Source organism: Psammomys obesus, unplaced genomic scaffold (assembly GCF_907164565.1).
Source record: "Psammomys obesus unplaced genomic scaffold, mPsaObe1.curated_primary_1811, whole genome shotgun sequence".
Lineage (NCBI taxonomy): Eukaryota > Metazoa > Chordata > Mammalia > Rodentia > Muridae > Psammomys > Psammomys obesus.
The window spans coordinates 87,414-106,571 of NW_026596105.1; the positions used below are offsets into that span (position 1 = coordinate 87,414).

At 47.0% G+C, this 19,158-nt stretch overlaps 2 protein-coding genes across 9 annotated transcripts in view; one reads left to right on the top strand and one right to left on the bottom strand.

Annotated features, from left to right (window-relative positions):
* Window positions 1-725: 725 nt before the first annotated feature.
* LOC129692347 (uncharacterized) lies at window positions 726-9,755 on the bottom strand. The gene is made up of 6 exons (XM_055628681.1): window positions 9,728-9,755; window positions 9,261-9,635; window positions 8,795-8,872; window positions 7,931-8,472; window positions 4,633-4,797; window positions 726-4,397 (listed from the first exon to the last, which is right to left on the bottom strand). The coding sequence occupies exons 1-4, from the start codon at window positions 9,753-9,755 to the stop codon at window positions 8,090-8,092; spliced, it is 864 nt and encodes a 287-aa protein (XP_055484656.1). The 3' UTR covers window positions 726-4,397; window positions 4,633-4,797; window positions 7,931-8,089.
* Window positions 9,756-10,405: 650 nt separating this feature from the next.
* Window positions 10,406-19,158, top strand: part of LOC129692337 (zinc finger protein 431-like) — a 66,013-nt gene continuing 57,260 nt past the window's right edge. For 2 of the 8 annotated variants that reach the window (XR_008722687.1, XR_008722690.1), the window contains exons 1-2: window positions 11,182-12,147; window positions 18,300-18,413. Coding sequence is in view for 4 of the 8 variants with exons in the window: in XM_055628671.1 (XP_055484646.1) it covers window positions 12,100-12,147 (48 nt within the window). In the remaining 4 variants the exon portion in view is untranslated. Of the gene's footprint in view, window positions 10,591-10,715; window positions 11,058-11,181; window positions 12,148-18,299; window positions 18,414-19,158 lie in introns of those variants that run through there. The other 6 variants (XM_055628674.1, XM_055628673.1, XR_008722688.1 and 3 more) reach the window with 5 other exon arrangements.

A 19,158-nucleotide genomic window follows, 5' to 3' on the forward strand; every position in this document is an offset into this window, starting at 1 on the left:
TGGGCTGCTGGCTTCAACATGGACCAAGCTTTCCTGAGGACGAGGAACCACCACCCACCCACCCACCCGCCAGGGACCGGGGCCCTCATCTTAGGGACTCTGTGGCTGGCCAACCACCACCAGGGACACATACTTGAAATCCCAGATGGTCATGGCCCCGTCGATGCCGGTGGTGCAGAATTTGTGACAGTCCTGCTTGTCCACCTCGTAAATGGACACCTGGCTAAAAGAAGGGCAGGACTGTGAAGTCTGTGGAGGGAGTAAGGCCAGCCCCCCAAGCCCCGCACCCACAGATGGCTGGGGGTGCACTGGGCTCCAGATCCCTCGGGGCACACTACAAGACCCTGTCCCAGAGCAGGAGGGTTCACTCACCCGCGATGTGACCCAGCGGATAGGCCCGAGACTACACCAGCCCCTGGCCAGGTCCCCGATGCCACATACACTGGGTGCTGGTGCTTGCATGGAGCCCTAGCCATCTGAAGGGAGGCAGAAGGTTACAAGTTCAAGGTCAGGGCAACTGCAGGGGTGGTTCAGAGGGTTAGAGCACTGGCTGCTCCTCCAGAGGTCCTGAGTTCGAGTCTCAACACCCACACAGTGGTTCACAACCATCTGGTGTCATAGGAGAGTGCCACAGACCGGCCCAGTTGGGCTCCCGGTGTCTGCGGGAGAACAAGGCTTTGGACAGGAAGACACGGATTCGGCGAATTGACAGAGACCGAGACCAGTGAGGCTTTGGAATCTGCTGCAATTTTACTAAAGTCAAGCTGATATTTTTATAATGATCTTACAAAAAGGCACCTTAAAATTGGCATACTTTCCAGAACATTTAGACTTTTACCAAGAATACAAAGTTTACATTTTAACATAGGGGAGTGCCCACAAGAAATCTTGGCCTAAAAACTTTTGATCAAAGCAGACAAAGGGAAAGAAACCTCAAATGCAGTTTCATTATTGCTAACCAATGAAGAGGAAAGTCAGGAGCTAAGTCAGATGCCTGCCAAAGTCTAAACACACCTTTGTCAACCATCCTCCCATATGTCCTGTTAAAGATTTATGATCTTCCCTAGGAACAAAACAATAAGGGGGGCAAGCTCGAGCCAGCTGTACTTCTCGTGCTATATTTTTCTAAGAAGGAGCCTATTATTTTTTTTACTATTCTTATAATGCCTATTGATACTGAATCTGATTTATTACTTTTCTTAAGTTTATTCTTTTTACATTTTATTCTTATTAAAGCCTTTAATAATTTACTAATGATAAATTTCTTTATAGAATTAGTTGTGCTGTTTTAGGAGTCATAGAGAAAGATAAAAAAAACCTCATTAATCCAGCCCCACAACCGCAACCAAAAAAGCGTAGAAATCTCAGAATACGTCTCTTTGCCAGGCGGGGGGGGGGGGTCTGCCAGGGACCTCCAGAGAGCATAATCCCAAAGGACACATAGTCTGAGTAGCGCTATCTATTGATATGCCACGCCAGACGCTGGAGTGGGTGTAGCAGGAGAGGAAGAGGGAAAAGGAGGGAGAGAGAGGAAGAGGAAGGAAGGGAGAGGGAAGGAGAGAGGGAGAGAAAGGGAGAGAGAAGGGAAAGGAGAGAGAAAGGGAAGAAGAGGAAGGTAAAGAGAGGGAAAGGGAGAGAGAAGAGAGGGAAAGAGAAAGGAAAGGAGAGAGTGGGAGAGAGGGAGTGAGAGAGGGGGAGAGAAAGGGAGAGAGAGAAAGGGAGAAAGGAAAGAGGGAGAGAGAGGGGAGGGAGAAGAAGGGGGAAGAGGAGAAAGAGGGGGAAGGGAGAGGGAAGAAATGAGGAGAAAGAAAGGGAGGAGAGAGGGGGAATGGAGAAGAACCAGAAAGGGGAAGGAGAGAGGAAGGCAGCAGGAAGAGAGGGAGGGGAAGAGGGAATGGACTGGGAGGAGGAGAGACCACAGCCTCATCATGAAGGCAGGTAGGGACATGGCAGGGCTCAACAGACACGGAGACAAAGAACTGTTTTCTCCTTCCAAGCTCAGGTGTGACCTGAGCATGGCTGAATCCAACTGATCCCCAACAAGGCCCCAAAGAGCAGCCTGCTGGGACAGCCAGATCCCAAGGCCAAAAGCCTTTCTGGCATCTGAAATCAGCCTTCATGAGTCCTGAGTTCCATCCCAAGTTCATAACCCTGAAGGAAACAAAACAGGGCAACTCCTTACAGCAGGCTGTCACCCCCAGATGCCAGCACAGCTGGCCAGTTGGGGCAAACCCGGGTGAACCAACCTTCTGGAGAGCTTCCAAAGTCTGCCTCCTCCTCCTCAAACTCCAGCCTAGCTAGCCCTTGAAGGGCAGAGGCCACAGCGCAGCCCGTGAGAAAGGCCTTTACACATTCACTATCATTTCAGGTTATTCATTATGCTTTGTTTGGTACACAGATCAGCGGACGACTGTGAGATTCTGTTCTCTCCCTTCTCTGTGCAGGCTCTGTGCAGCACATGCACCTTGTTTGGCTTGGCAAGAGCCTGGACCCACAGGCCTGGGCCACCATGCCCAGCAGGGACCTGTGTTCCCCTCAGCCAGCCAGGCCTGCTCTGCCAGGTGCCGCACCCCTCCTCCTGAGTGCTGGGTGCCACAAGCACCCCACAGGGCACAACGAGGAGGCACTGGTCGCTCCCCTTTTGCTGGTGGGACAGGGTTTCACTTTGTAGTCCAGGCTGGCCTGGAACTGATTCACAGCTGCCTCCGCCTCCTGGGCACCAGGGTTAAAGGCTGTGCTGTCCCCGGCCACCCCGCTGCCTGTCACGAGCTGATGAGAAGGCTCACCCCACCATACACCGCCTGTCACACTGAGCTGATGGGCAGGCCCAGGCCACCCCGTCTGTCAAACCGGCCCATGTGATGCTATTCATGTGCAGCATCTCCAGGGCTGTGAGTTGTGGTCCTTGGTGGTGGCCCTCTTGTCCATGTTGCAGAAGCACTCCATGGCCGACATGTTGTGCTGGGTGCTCTTCTTGGAGACCTCCAGCTTGGATATGAAGCTTAGACAGCTGTGGTCATCATAGCTGAAGAGCATCGGGCAGCAATCATGGCCCTGCAATGGGGGTGGCATCCCCCTGCCCACCCTGGGGAAGGCTGTGGGGGAGCACCCTGGGACTGGAACAGACAGGTGGCACCCCACGAGGGGGCAAACTGTGGGGGACTGTGTGCGGAGGAGGTTGTGTTGGGCACATCCTGGACCCAGCACAGGCAGCACACCACAAGGGATGCACACTCACCGCAGCCACGATGCTGTTCTCCGAGACAAAAGTTGGGCTGTGCCAGCGTCACGTGAGGGTTCTACCCTGCAGACCAGGCTGGCCATTAACTCACGATCCCCCTGCCTCAGCTCCCTGGATGCTGGGATCATAGGCCTGTGCCACCGTGCCTGGCTTGTAAGAGTGTATTCATGTAGAGGGACGAAAGCTTGACACCAAGGGACTGTCTCTAACATGACCTCAGTGGCCGGCTCTTTGACCCCCCAAACCCCTAAGGGAGGAGCATTCTTGCCAGGACACAGAGGAGAGGAGGACATTGCAGCCAGTCCTGATGAGACCTAGACTAGGGTCAGATGGAAGGGGAGAAGGACCTCCCGTAGCAGTGGACTGGGGGAGGAGCAGGGAGATGAGTGAGGGAGGGATGATGGGGAGGAAGAGTGGGATGGAGGGATGATGGGGATGGAGGGATGACAAGGAGAGAGGGATGACAGGAGGAAGGGGGCTACAAAGTAAATAAACTACAATTAATATAAAAATTTTAATTTAAAAACAAAACAAAATACAAACAAAAATCAAAAAACAAAATAAAAGCTTGACACAAGCAAAGCTGTCCCAGAGCACAATTTTGCCATGGTGACCCTTTGACAAGAGAACTAGTCGAGCCAGTGTTGGGAGGAACCACATCCGCATCCTCACGGGGTGGCCAGGCAGAGGCCAACCCCTGGTGCATTAAGGGCTGACAATGAGAGGGCAAGTGCCAAGCCGCCCTAAAGCGAGCTCCGGTCTTCTTCCCTTGCCACCAAGCCACCTTCACTGCAGTCTGGTGACAAAGCACCATTTGGGTTCTCCCCAAAGACCTGGGGTGGCACGAAGGCAGGAGGAAGATGGCCCCTGTCCTGTTTGGGGTGGTGTCAGGGCAAGGAGCTGAGGGTGTGTGTGTGCCAGGCGGGGGCAGCAGCTTCAGCTCTGGTTTTCTGGGACAGAGACCGGGCTGGCCTTGACTCCGGAGCCTCCTGCTTCCGCCTCCTGGGCCACCATGCTCCGTCCCATTTCCCTGGGGGCTGGTGAGGACCACAGAAGTGGGGAGACATTCAGGCATCTGAGGCGCCATCCTCCCAGTTCCCAACCATCATCTTCATCAGGGCGGCAGAGACGGGGGCCTGCTGGCTACAGGCGCTGCCTGAGGAGTGGGGGTGGGTTACTGATCCTCAGTGGGATCCAGCTGCTCCATCCTGTGCCTCTCCGCCAGCTGTATACACTTCCCCTAGCTGCCAAGGAGAGTCAGCGTGTCCAGATCGCTAGCTGTCTATACTTCCCCTCACTGTGTGGTGAGCCAGCATGCCGTGGAAAGCCGGCATAGATCGCTAACTGTACCCCCTCCAATCCCCCCCCCCCCCAATCAGGTGAGGACTCACTGCATGCTCTGGAGGCGTCAGCCACAGGCTGTGGCTGACCCAGGCCAGGCAGCTCCCGCTGGTGGAGAAGCTGACGCCCCACACCCAGCCGGCGCTGCTGCTGCTGAACTCCGCCATCAGCTGGCCGGCTTCTCGTCCACCTCCTTGATGTAGGCCGAGAAAACACTGTTGTGGAAAGAGCGAGGAAGGAGGTGGAAGGCAGGTTAGGATGGGCAGATACAGGAAAAGACAGCCAGGGACGCGCTTGCTGAACTAGCAAGCACGGAGACCTAAGTTCAGATCCGCATCACCCTCAGGGAGCCAGAGATGGCAGCCTGCGCCTGGAAGCCAGGCACGAAGCCGGGTGGACACAGGTCGTGGGCGCACACACATACAGATAAATAAAGCTAGAGGTGAAGACACCCAACAAAGGGCTGAGAGAGGCAGGCCTGCCCTGCCAACAAAGAGCTGGCCCCCACCTCGGCTCCACTGTTACCTCTGAGACCTTAGGAGGTTGAGGGACGGGGAAGGGCCAGAATCTGCCTCCTCTGGCCTCTTCTGATTCTCTGGAAAGCATCTGAACATGAGTATGACCCCTGGAGGCCAAGGCAGGAAGACTAGGAGTCAAGGAGTCGGAGAAGGAGTCGGTGGAGTTGGAGTTGGAGGAGTCATCGTTGAGAAGGAGGAAAGGAGGAAGATTTGAGGAGGAGAAGGAGAAGGAGGAGGAGGAGGAAGAGGGGTCGAGGAGGAGGAAGAGGAGGAGGAGCCTGAACCTCAAGACTCTGTAAAACAACTCTGGGCTCCAAGCATTTAATTCCAGCACTCGGGGAGGCGGAGGGAAGCAGGGGGATCTCTGTGGGCTCTAGGCCAGCCTGAGCTAGAGTGACTCAGATAAACTCTGTTTTCAAAACCAAACCAAAGCAAACCTCTAGCTCCCTAAGCCCAACTTCCAAATGACAGCAGCAGCTGAGGGTCTGAAGGGTTAGGGGCGTGGGCTTCTCCTGCCTGGGGGTCACGGGCAACTGTGGACTGACATGTCCAGACAGTCCCGTCCTGTCTTATTTGCTGGGAGAGCCAGGGGATCACAAACTCCTGAGCACAGAGCCCCGAGACTATCTTAGCTCCACCTTCACCACTCACATTTTTCTTCTTAGTTTTTTGTTCACGGTGCTGAACATTGAACCTGGTGCTTTGTTACAGACTCGGCAAATGCTCCATCACTAAGCAACACTGCCCGTTTTGGTGTTTTGTTTTGTTTTTGCTTATTCATTTTGTAATTAAGCCTGAGTATAAATGATAGGGCTGGTTTTCTGGAAATTTTTCACATGCTTTTTCGAACTGTGGTGCCCTGCCCCCAGAAAATTATTCCCATTGTTGCTTTGTAACTGCAAGTTTGCTGCTGATGTAAAGTGTAACGTAAGTGTGTTCTGGTGGTCTTGGGTGGCCCTTGTGAAAGGGTGATCTTACCCACGGAGGGTTCACACTCCCCAGGTTGGGAAACCCTTAAACAGGTACTGAAGGTGGGTCGATTCTGCCCCAAAGAGTCAACACAAAACAGTGATGAATTCTTTACTTTTCCTTTTGCTAAAGGGGAAAGGGCCCTGTTGAAGGACAGGTTTTAAAAAGCAACCCGTGGCCTGATTCTTAAAGTTCTAGCAGGGTGGCGAGTCTCCTCTAGCCTCAGGCTAAAGACAGAGGAAATGTTCTGTCTATACACCCGCAGGGACATGTAGCTAAAATCAGGTTCCCTGTCATTTGTAGTCTGTGGCCTGGGACAAAAAATGAGGACCTGAAACCACCCAAGAAAGAAGCCGGTTGGCATAAAGGTGCAGGCTTGTAATTCTAGGACAAGAAGCTGAGAGAGGATGGTGAGCTCCAGACCAACCTAGGCTTCATGCTTCTGACTTCTTATCCCATCAAAACCCAGAAAAGTGAACAAAAAAGATGGCTCAGTGGTTAAGACACTTGCTGCTCTTGCAGAGGACTAGGTTAGGCTCCCAGCACTGGTATCAGGTGGCTCACAACCACCTCTAGCTCTTGGGCATCTCTTACCCTCTTCTGGCCTTGGCCAGGCATGCATACCCACATGCACACAGATAAAAGCTATTTAAAAGCTGAGAAGGACAGACACAGAGAAAGATGGATGGGTGGTCACAGCATGAGCTCAGCCTACACTGGAGACAACTACTGTGCCTCACTGGAGACCCCTCACTCTGCTGGCCAGGCTGCTATGTCCAGTGCCCTGCTGCAACTCCTGCTAATTCTACGGCCAAGTCCATCATATCTTTTGCTACTTGCTCTGTTCATCACTGTAAACCAATTCACATTTTTTTTTCTCTTTCTTGACATGGGGTCTCATATAGTCTGTCTGCCCTCAATCTCGGTCTGTAACTGAGCCTCTAATCTTAGCTCCACAGGCAGTGCTGGGAGATAGTAACCAGCTCTGCAAGTTCTCTACCTGCTGAGCCACATCCCAGCCCCAGCTCCTTTTCTAGACCAGGAAGTTCTCTTTATCACTGAGTGGCTCGCAGAGTACTGTACTTTGCAAATAAAGGAGCCCAACGGGTACTTGTCAGTGCTGACCAATAGTTAATAGCAATTTATCCTCACTTGCATTTAAAGTCACCTGACCCTGCAGCCAGCAAAATGTTGTTGGGGTGCCAGCCCAAGCTGAGGACTGTGGAGCGAATCGGCTTCTTAACCTGAGGAAGGAGAAAACCTAGTTTACACTGTCCTCACAGACAAAAACAGCAGCATTTTCCAAGTCGCCCCATAAAGCCCCTCCAAATAAAACTGATCTATATGTTTATAAAAACCATTTAAATTCTAAAATCCACAGGCAATGTTAGCTACATTTACTGAGGTAAGTGGTATGCGCACCATTACTTTGAAAGTTGTAAGGCTTTGACTTACCTTGAGTATTTTCATGGGCTCCCTGCACTGCACAGCTGCTCCTGCTGAAGGCTGCCTTGCTCTCTGTCAGGGAAGAGCTTCCTACACAGAGTTCAGGCTGGCCTCCGACTTGCTGTGAACCCCATACTGGTCTCAAAGTACAGCTAGAATTACAGGCCTGTGCACCACACTGGCCTGAGAGACTGACGTACAGCTCACGTTCAGGGACTACATCTGCGACCACAGTAAGGTCCAGTCCATCTACGACCTCTCAGTGAACACATACAGTCAACTGCCAGGAGGCTGTCAGGAGGAAACGCTTCCTACATGAATTAAGAGGATTCGGGGGCTGGAAAGGGAAGGATGGAGATGAAGGGATGAAAGAGAAAGTGGAAGGAGGAAGGGAAGGGAGATTAGCATGGCTCACCAATCGTTTTCAGACTCAAAGTAGCAGATGGAGGAGATGAGCCGGGCTCCACTCCCCACAGCAAACTTGTTCTCCAGTGGGGACTACTTCACAAAAGTGGCACGGTTGATCCTGAGCAAGGGCAGGGGCGGTGGCAACCTCCTCAAAGTTGTTACTTCTCTAAAGCCACTCCTCCTTGGCCCAGCAGAGGACCTGCGAGATGGCCTTGCGTCCCGGGCTCTCCACCTCTCCAAAACTCTTCCTCCTTGGCCACACAGAGGACCTGCGAGGTGGCCGTGTGCTCCGGCTCTCCACTTCTCCAAAGCCCTTCCTCCTTGGGCGTGCAAGGGACGTGCGAGGTGGCCGTGGGCCCTGGCTCTCCTGGAGAACCCTGGGGCTGTGGCAGTGGTGGACGGCATCTTTAGGTGGCTTATCTTCCCTGTCAGGGTCTGTCCCCGGGGGCGCGCCTTGTACCCAGGCCTGCGCAGGCTTGGCCTCCTCCTTGCAGTCCTTCTCCTGCTTTGGGATCAGGTTGGGGTTCCAGGCAGCTTGGTTCTCCAGGCCTGAAATGAATGAGAGAATGTGAGCAAAGAGAGAACGGGACCAGCCCGGGACTCCAATGTCAGTGTCAGGACTTGAGGTCTCAGTGGGGTGGTGTGGGGGGTCGACCTATAAAAATTGTCCCCCTGGGCACACAGGGAGAGGGAGGCGGTGCGGGGGCGGGGAATGGGAACTGGAGCATTCTGGTAAGAAGAGGGGTTCCAGAGGCAGGAGGACAGGAACTGGGGCATTCTAGGAAGGATGCTTCATCACCGCATCCTGGAGAAGACCTTGGCTCACCAGAACCATGCGGACCACAGGGCATCAGAGAGGAGCATCACTCACCAGGCACGGCCGTGCTCCCGTAGTCCTCCGTGCTCTCTCCGCACAAGCCATTCTGAGGGGCCTCGGCCTTGGTGTGCCCTGGAAGGACGCAAGACCTCAGTTAGTGCTCGCTGAGAGCAAGGAGCTGGTGAGCCAAGTGACAGGGTAACAAAGCGTTCCATGTCACCTCGACTGGTCTCAGGGACCCCGGAAACGCGGCTTCGGGGCTAGCCTCAGCTAGCCAGCATCTCCCAGCAGCTTTGACTGGGCGGAAGGAAGAAAAGGGAAGCACCTGCGTCCACCTCCTCCTCACTGCTAACCGGGAAGCAAGGGGACCAGCCACACCCTTCCCGCGCCTTCCTGGCCCTGGACTGTGGCTCATGTTCAACCCTGAAATCCCAAAATACGCCCTTCCTTCTCAGAGCCATTGACACGGCAGCGGGAAGACTCATTCGCCTGCGGTCTCGGGATTTAGGGGGGTCCTCACCTATGGGGAGGACGGGTGCAGGGCGCGCGCCCAAGCCGCCGACAACTCCCCACTCTCGGGGCGCCAGTGCGGGAGGATGCTGAGGAACTGCTCGAGGATCAGCAGCTCCAGCATCTGCTCCTTGGAGCGCCACTCGGACCGCAGCCAGCGGCGGCACAGAGCCTGCTCCGGGCCGGACATGTCCCAGTAAAGCATCTACGGGAGGTTTCGGGTCCTGCCAGAACCAGGGTCCTCCGCTTCCGCCTTCACCACGGAGGCCGCCGCCATCGCAGCCACAGATCGATCCTCCGGCATAGTGAGACTCCGACGAGCTTCCCGGAAAGCGGGGCGCGCGGTCACCGTCTCCCCGAAAACGTGGAAGCAACAGTTCACTGCCTCATTAGCGCAGGGACGAAAGATAAACAAAAAGGGCCGGAAGTGCGCCATCATCCCGCGCCGATATGGATGTAGAACTAGAGAGGCCGAGCCTGTCATGGGTCTGTCTCTATGCGCCATGGAGGACTAATGCGTCTCTATGATTCTCTTGCCTGAAGCTTAGCGGATAGGGTGTGTCTGCAGAGTCCTTGGGAGAGCCTCTGGTTCGCGGGAAAGGAGTAAAACCGCCGCCATATTGGCTGCCCCGCGCCGATCCTGGGAGTTGTAGTCCCTGGGACAGCAGCTGGCTCGCTCGAAAAATGGGAGGACCGCCGCCATATTGACTGCCCCCGCGCGGGATGCTGGGAGATGTAGTCCTTGGGAGAACCGCTGGCTCGCCCGCTCTGGGGCTGTAGAGAATACCTCCGGGTATGTTCGCAGCCTCGGACCCGTCGTCCGGGACCCTGAGATCCTAATGAGATTCCCGAAAAGCGGGGCGCGCGGCCAACGTTTCCCCAAAAAATGGCGATACCCGGCGGGCGGAGGGGGGGGGACGCGGACGTGCGTCATCAACCCACGCTGGTTCCGGATGCAGAGCTAGAGAAGGCCGCGCCCGTCTTCGGTCGGCGTCTCTGTGGTCGGCCTTCCTATGGCCGCGCCCGTCCTGGGTCGCTCTATGCGAACTGGAGGACTAACAGGAGTCTCTATGGTCCGCCTTCCTCTCGACGCGCCTGACCTGGGTCGCTCTATGCGCCCTGGAGGACTAACACGCGTCTCCGTGGTCGGCCTACCTGTGGCCGCGCTCTTCCTAGGTCCCTCTATACGCCCTGGAGGACTAAGAGGCTTCACGGTGGTTCCGCTTCCTTTGGCCATGCTCGTCCTGGGTGGCTCTATGGTTCCTGGAAGACTAAGAGGCGTCTCTATGATTCGCCTCACTGTGGTTTTGCAACCAGGCCAGGTCCTTAAAGAAAACGAGGTAAAGCCGATAGGGTGTGTCTGTGTGGACGGGGGCTGGGGGGTCACGCTACATGGAGGGTCCCTGTCATGAAAGGAAATCATAAGTAGAGAAATATATTAGAGGGTGGGCTGGACGGATGGACAGCGCCATTTTTGTAGTTCTCCGATACAATCCCAGAATTCCTCGCTCCAAAGCCAAGTTTGTAGTTCTCAGGCCGCTGGGTCTCTGTCGGGAAGCATCTTGGGACAGTTGGGAGTACCCTGACCAGCGAGAGCTCCGAAGTGAGAAACGAAGGAATGAAGGTCCGTCTGTGAGTAGAGGGTTTGTGTTTACATCCCCGTGGCGGGGGCCAAGGAGATGGCAGGTCGGCCTCGGAGCCTCCGAGCCCGGAAGTCTCTGCTCTCTGCGGGGCGGATCTGGAAGCGAAGCCCGAAGGGGCAGGACTTTCGCTAGAGACAGGCTGCTACCCGGAACGGTTTTCCCAGGTCAGCAATCTTCTTATTCCAAACTGTTATGAACTCATAGTCCTGCTCACACGTGTGGTGGGGGGAGGGAGAGAAGGAGGGGAGGTTTGGGGTACCCCGCCTCCCTCCCCCGCCCCCCGCCTTCCATCCGTGGGGCAGAACCGCAGGTAGGGGGACGACGGGAAGAGAAGAGGCACAGTCCTCCGTTCCACCAGGCCTGCGTGCATCCTGGGGGAGATGGGTGCACGCCGCCCTGGGTGAGGTTGTGCATGACCTTGTATAGGTTGTTCTCGCGCCCTCTGCTGGCCTGCGGGTGCACGAGCAGGGAGGATCCTATAAATATTTAGGGGGCTGGGGATTGGGTAAGTAAGGTGTACTGGGCTTATTGATTAGGGTGCTGGGGACTCAGTAAAGAAGGATCTGGCCACCTCTGCTGGTCTGAAGGCATACACACGTGGGCAAAGAGAAAAATAAATGGAGGAGGAAGAAGAGGAAAGGAAGGAAAGAAAAAAAAAGAGAGAAAAGAAAAGAAGAAAGAAAGAAACTCCCAGCTAATTGAAACTTGGGTACTATTTGCTGTTGAACTGCTGAATTTGAACCAAAATACACAGGTAAACGTGTAGGTATTCTGTAGTCATATAAGTAACTAAGTTTTTCCACATAGTAAATAAAATATTTTCAACCCGAAGGAAGGTGTAGAACATGGCAAACCAACACATTTTATTTCGAGTCCGTATTAATTAGGAATGACTTGATGAACATTTTCAGAGGAAGCTTCTTATATTCAAAGACTACAGCTATCCCTGGCTTAATGAACTTTTTCTAGTCTCCTATACCCTCCCAGTACCCAGGAGATATTTATTTCCATAAATTCTGGATTGACAGTTTTGATTGCTCACCTCCTGCTTTGCAATGTGAAAATCATGACCCATACCTAATTTCTAAAAAGAGTAAACCAGAAGAAAATGACGTGGTGACCGTTTCTGAGCCCAGCTATTCCATATGGAATGCAGTGTATGCAGTGTCCCATGCCCTCCATAAAACGCTGTTGAACAAAATTGAAATGGGATCTAAAGAAGACAGAAAGCCAGACTGTCTTCTTCCATGCCAGGTAAGCCTCACTCATAAGCAAGGGAAGCATCAGGATCTTATATTATTGGTAAGTAATTCACTGTCAACAAGTCAGTAAAAGGTTTTCATCTTATACTTGAAAGTACAAATTAAAATGAAAAAAGGTTCTGTCAAAGTATATGTGTATATATTTGTATCTTACATGATTTGGGGACTGAAAGCACTCATTTAAAGACATTAAGTTTGAATGACTTTCAACAAATGTTTTCCTAGTGTGAGATGAGATTCTGTAAGATATATGTGTAAATAGTGTAAAAATATAACAAGTTCAATAACCAAAATTTTTATGATTTCATGGAATATGTCCAGTGCCATAAGATATATATACAAGAGGACTGTATCCAAAGCAGCCATTTCACCTAAAATACAATCTGTATTTATGACAAAAGACCATAAGAAGATCCTTTTGTAGACAATAAATAGCCTATCTTAGAGTCAGCAGTAACTGAAAACTAATTGCTTTCACAATTATTGAGTATTAATGAGGTAAGTTGAAGGTGAAACCAAAACTTCCCCCATTATTAAGTTCTAGAACACAGACAGTGCTCATGAGCTGGGGCATTATCTCTACATGTTAGTGATAAGTGTAATATGTGGGTTTTAAACCAACAAGATATAAACTAGTACTCATTTACACATATGAGCCTTGGAGATCACCTTCAAATAGGTATCATGAAGAAGATTGTTGAGCAAGTCAATTGAACTTTTCATTCAGTCAACGTTAGGTAAATAAAAGATGAAATGTGAATGTTTGAATACTATATAATTTAGTGTTAATGGGAATCAGTAATATTTGACATTGATATTGATGTAGTCTGTAATCATGGCTTCCAGTCCTAATATATTAGGTAAGTGAGTGTGTCTCTTGTACAGAAAACTGAGTACCTGTATAGAAGTTCTTTATAACATGAGTTATTAATTAGTTAACACAATACTAGGTTGTGTTATTTTCAGAAGTTGATTGTTTTGTAATCAAGATAATACTGGTGTCTTCACAAAAATATAGAAGTGTTTCTTCCTTTTCCCTTTTGTGGAATACTTTGAGGGGTATTGCAGTGAGTTCTCTGAGATTTTTGTAGAATTCGTGCTAAATTTCTAGACCGAGGCTTGCTTTTACTTTTTTTTTAATTGAGAGATTTTTAAATTATTATTTCTATCTCGGTTGTTACATGTCTGTTTTAATAATTTATTGCATCTTGATTTAATGTTAGATTTTATACATCCAGATGTCTACCCATTTATTTTTTTTACATTTAAATGCTTAGTTGAATGAAGACTTTTAAAATATGAAGCTATGATTCTCTGCTTTTCTCAGTGCATGTTGTAGTGTCTGTTAGATCAGGATTGATACAGTTGACATGGACTTAAAAGAGAACAGAGAGGCATTTCCAAAAGCAGGATTTTTCTCTCAGATGAAACACTGATATGCTAGTCTTTTCAGGGGGGAAGTGGGGATTGTGCGCTGTAGTACTGGGGGCTGGAAGTCTTAAGTAGCTTGATGGGGAGAAGGATATACCGTGGGGGTTCAGTGTTAAATTTCTGGCCTTAGTCCCGCTTTCTGTAGGTGTGTGGATTTATTTCTGTGTATTTGATTCAATCCATTGACCCCCAAGTCAGTACTATGCCATTCTTATTACTATTGCTCTATAGTATAGCTTTAGATCAGGGATGAAGATCACTTCAGAAGTTCTTTATTGTACTGAGTTGCTTTAACTATGCTGTTTTTTTTTTTTTTTTACTATGATGTTGAGAATTGTTCTTTCAAGGTCTATAAGGAATTGTGTTGGTATTTTGATGGGAATTGCATTAATCTCTAGAGTTCTTTTGTTAGGATGATCATTTTTGCTGTTATTCTTACTGATCCATAAGCATGAAAAATCTTTCCATCTTCTGATACCTTCTTCAATTTCTTTCTTCAGAGACTTGAATTTTTTTTTTCATACAGATCTTTCCTTTGCTTGGTAAGAGTTAAACCGACGTACTTTATGTTATTTGTGACTATTGGAAAGTGGTGGTTGTCCCAATTTCTTTCTCAGTTCACATGTCTTTTGTATACAGGAAGACTTCAGACTCCTATCAGCTGTAGGAGATCTCTGGTAGAATTTTTGGGGCCACTCATCACATCATTCTTCCTTTCTGATTTGTATCCCCTTGATCTCTTTTAGTTGTCTTACTGCTCTAGCCTGGACATGATGGATGATGTGTTCTTGGATTTGTTTTGCAGTTATTTTATTGAGTATTTTTGCAACGACGTTCATAAAAGAGATAGGCCTGAAGTTCTCTTTTTTTGTTGGGTCTCTGTGGGTTTTAGGTATCAAGGTGACTGTGGCTTGCTAGAATGAGTTTGGTAATGTTCCTTTTGTATATATTTTGTGAAATAGTTTGAAGAGAATTGGAGTTAGCTCTTCTAAGAAGGTCTGGTAGAATTCTGAGCTGAAACCATCTGGCCCTAGGCTTTCTTTTTTGGAAGGGAGATTTTGATGACTGATTCTATTTCCTTGGGAGATATAGGACTATTCAATCTATTTACCTGATCTTGATTTAATTTTGGTAGATGGAATCTGTCAAAAAATTGTCTATTTCATTTAGATTTTCAAATATTATGCCATATAGGCTTTTGTAGTAAGACCTAATTGTTTGGATTTCCTCAGTGTCTGTTGTTAGGTCTCCCCTTTCAACTCTGATTTTTCATTTCTGATTTCCACTATGAACAAATTTCTTATCCCTAATATGGCACAACATAAGTCAATAAATATAAAAACTGCATAAATGATGTATAAACAAAATGCACATGAACATCTTAATAGCTTAAACAAAAAAAAACAACAACAAAAAATCTTTGAAAAATCTAAATGCCTTTATCATAAAAATTTCAAAAGTTGTAAGGCTAGAGGCAACACCTCTCAACACAATAAAAGCTATAGGTAAGAAACCTGTATCCAAAATCATTGCTAGGCAAGTTTACTCTGGTCAGAAGTTTGTCATCTATGTTCACCACCCCCACTCCTTTTCAATATTTTGCTCAAAGTGTTAGTTTAGGCAATAAAGAAAAATAAGTAAAGGAATATAAATAGGGAAAGTAGAATTCAAACTGTCATGTTGTAGGTGGTGGTTAATATTTACTATTGATATATCTTGTGGTAAAGCTTGCTGTTAATCCTAAACATCTCGATACCCAAATCACCACACAGAGACTGGGCTTATGTAGTTAACCTAGAACACAATGCTGGACAATAGTTACTCCATCCTAAACCTCCAAGCCCTCATAGTTTCCTAACATTTAGATTTCCCACATTATACTTGCTTTTTGTGAAATATTATGTCCAGTCCATCTCCCCATAGTTCCAAGATCTCTCTCTCTCTCCTGCTTCTTTCTCCTATCTCTCCTCTTGCACCTCTCCTTCCACTCATTTCTTGCCCTCTGGTTGCTCCCCTCTTTCCTATCCTCTGGCTCCTCCAATTGTACAACATTGTGACTAGTTGTTTTATTTTGGCCCTTTTACACACAGTTGAGACAGGATGCTTAGAGTAAGTATCACAATGCAATATCTGGATTGAAACCAGAGAGTGGGTAGGGAGAAATCAGCATTTAAAATGAACAAGGGTAAGGTGTATACATTTCAAAAGAACATTATACCAACACTTTCCAGATGATGTAATAATATGGATTACAAGTCCTCAAAATTCTATCACGAAAATTTCTGAAATGATTAACAAGGATAGCTATGTGACAGTATACAGAATCAACTTGCACAAATCAATTTACTTTTGTATATACCAACGTCAAACATTCAAAGGAGACATTGAACATACTCCCATTCAGAAATGTCTGAAGGAAAGTAAAATATCTAGTAATAAACAGATGAAAGAAAAAGATACACCTACAATAAGAACTTAAAACACCTGAAGAAAGACTGGAAAATGAAGAGACATCCCACGTTTCTCGATTAATAAAGATAAAATTTTGAAAATGACCATTCAACTAAAAGCTATTCACAAATTCAATGCAAATGCAATAAAAGCATAATCTCATTCTTCACAGGAAAAAAAAAAACGTCCGACCAGTTCCCTCTCTTCATCCATTTCTGCTGTCTAATCTGTTTTCTCTTCTGAGTGACATTCTGGCACCCTCCTGTGGACCCTCCTTGTTTATTAGCTTCTTTGGATCTGAGGATTGTAGTATGGTTATCCTGTATTATACATCTAATATCCACTCATAAGTGAGTACATACTATGTGTTTCTATCTGTGTCTGTGTTACCTCACTCAGGATGATGTTTTCTAGTTTGATCCATTTGCCTGCAGTTTCCATGATTTCTTATTTTTAATACCTGATTAGTATTCCATTGTGTAAATGTACCAGAAGTACTTTATCCATTCTTCTAGATTTGAGGGACATCTAGGTTGTTTCTAGTTTCTAACTGTTATGAATAAAACAGCTATGAACATAGTAGAACAAATGTCTTTGTCCTGTAATGGAACATCTTTTGGATATATTCCCTGGAGTGGTATAGCTGGGTCTGGAGGTAGAACTATTCCCATTTTTCTGAGAATGCACCAGATTCATTTTAAGAGAAGTTGTACAAGTTTGCACTCCCATCAGCAGTGAGAGGAATGTTCCCCTTTCTCCACATCCTCACCAGCATGTGTTGTCACTTGCGTTTTTTATCTTAGCCATTGGAGTGGTGTAAGATGGAATCTTAGAGTCATTTTTGATTTCCATTTGTCTGATGGCTAAGAACTTTGATGATTTCTTTTAGTGCTTCTCATCCATTCAAGATTCCTCTGTTGTGAATTCTCAATTTAACTCTGAACCCCATTTTTAAATTGGATTAGTTGATTTGTTGGTGTTTAATTTCTTAAGTTCTTTGTATATTTTGGATTTTACTTCTCTGTCTGATGTAGGGTTGGTGTTGATATTTTCCCAATCTGTTGGCTGCTGTTTTGTTCTATTGATAGTGTCCTTTGACTTACAGAAGCTTTTCAGTTTCATGAGATCCCATTTATTAATCGTTGATCTCAGAGACTGTGCTGTCATTGTTCTATTGTCTCCTATGTTAATGAGTTCCAGACTTTTCTCTACCTTGTCTTCTAAATGATTTAGAGTCTCTGGTTTTATGGCAAGGTTTTTGATCCACTTGGACTTGAGTTTCTGCAGGGTGATACAAAGGGGTCTATTTTCATTTTTCTACAGGCAGACATCTAGTTAGACCACAACCATTTGTTGAAGATGCTGTCAGTATTCCATTGTATGGATTTGTCTTTGTTGAAAGTAAAGTTCCAGTATGAGTGTGGGTTTATTTCTGTGTCCTTATTTCAATTGTACAGGATTGGTCTGCTCTCAAGGGTGTTTTATTTTTCCATATGACATTTATGTTTGCTCTTTCAAGGTCTGTAAAGAATTATGTTTGGATATTGGTGGGAAATGGATTGAATCTGTAGATTGCATTTGTTAAGAATGCTGTTTTACTATGTTAATCCTATATATCCATGATTTTGGGAGGTCTTTCCAGCTTCTGATATCTTCCTCAGTTTCTTTCTTTAAAGACTTAAAATTCTAGTCATAGAGGTCTTTCACTTTGTTGTTTAAAGTTACTACAAAATACTTCATATTGTTTGTGGCTACTGTTTAGGGTGTTGTTTCCCAATTTTCATTCTCAGCCCATTTTTCATTTGTATGCAGAAGGCCTAAGGATCTTTTTAGTTAATTGTGTTCCCAGGCACTTTGTGGAAAGTATATATCAATTGTAGGAATTCTCTGGTAGAATTTCTTGGGTCACGTATGTATACTAGTATATCATCTGCAAATAGTGATACTTTGACTTATTCCTTTACAATTTGTACCTCCTTGATCACCTTCAGTTGTGGTATTACTCTGGCTAGGACTTTAGTATATTGAAGAGATACGGAGAGGGTAGGCATCCTTGTCCTCTACCTCATATAAGTGGAATTTAAGTTTCTCTCCAAATAATTTCATGCTGGCTCTCAACTTGCTTTTTACTGCCTTTATTAAGTATGTGCCTGATTCCTTGTATGCCTGATTTCTTCAAGTCTTCTAATATGAAGGGGTGTTAGATTTTGTGAACAGCTTTTTCTCATCTAATGAGATGATCATGTGATTTTGTTCTTTCAGTTTGTTTATATGGTGGATTATATTGGTGGATTTTCATATGTTGAACTATCCTGGTATTCCTGAGATGAAGCCTATTTGTTCATCGTGTATATCTTTGATGTGTTTCTAGATTTGGTGAGTATTTTATTGAGTATATTTGTATCTATGTTCATAAGTGAGATTGGTCTGAAATTTTCTTTCTTTGTTGAGACTTTGGTTTGTGTATCAGGGTGACTGTGCCATCACAATGAGTTTGGCAATGTTCCTTCTGTTTGTATTTTGTGGAATACTTTGATGAGTATTGGTATGAACTCTTGTTTGAAATTCGGTATGATTCTATGCTAAAACCATCTAGCCTAGGGCGTGTGTGTGTGTGTGTGTGTGTGTGTGTGTGTGTGTGTGTGTGTTTGGCAGACTTTTAATTACTGCTTCTATTTTCTTAGGCGCTATTGGCTCTATTGTTTTATATTATTAAATTTGTTGTTTTTTTTTTTTTTTTGAAGAATAAGTTTCTCTGTGTTGTCTTATATGTCCTGTAAGTAGGTATGTAAATCAGGCAGGACTCGAACTTAGAGATCCACCTGAATATGAATATAGAGTACTGGGATTAGATGTGGGCCCACATGCCTGTCTTTGTAGTTTTGTTTTTATTACTGGCTAATGAGCCTGAAATGTAGGTATTTGTACATATCAAATCTGTTCTTCAATTGCTCTTCATTCACATGTTAAATTTTGAGATTTAACAGAGCATATTATATTTCTCATTTGGCAACTTCATGTTCCTTGGCCCATGCTGCTATGGCTTCTCATCTAGGGCTACACCCATATAATGCCAGAGGCCTCCCATGACCTAGAAATTCACCCACCCTGCTTTCTATTC

Coding starts and splice junctions, on each gene's coding strand:
- LOC129692347 (XM_055628681.1), bottom strand. CDS start 9,755: ATGGCGCATAGAGACAGACCCATGACAG. Junction 8,873..9,260: donor TGCACCCGTCCTCCCCATAG/GTGAGGACCCCC, acceptor GCGTCCTTCCAG/GGCACACCAAGGCCGAGGCC. Junction 8,473..8,794: donor CGGGAGCACGGCCGTGCCTG/GTGAGTGATGCT, acceptor CATTCATTTCAG/GCCTGGAGAACCAAGCTGCC.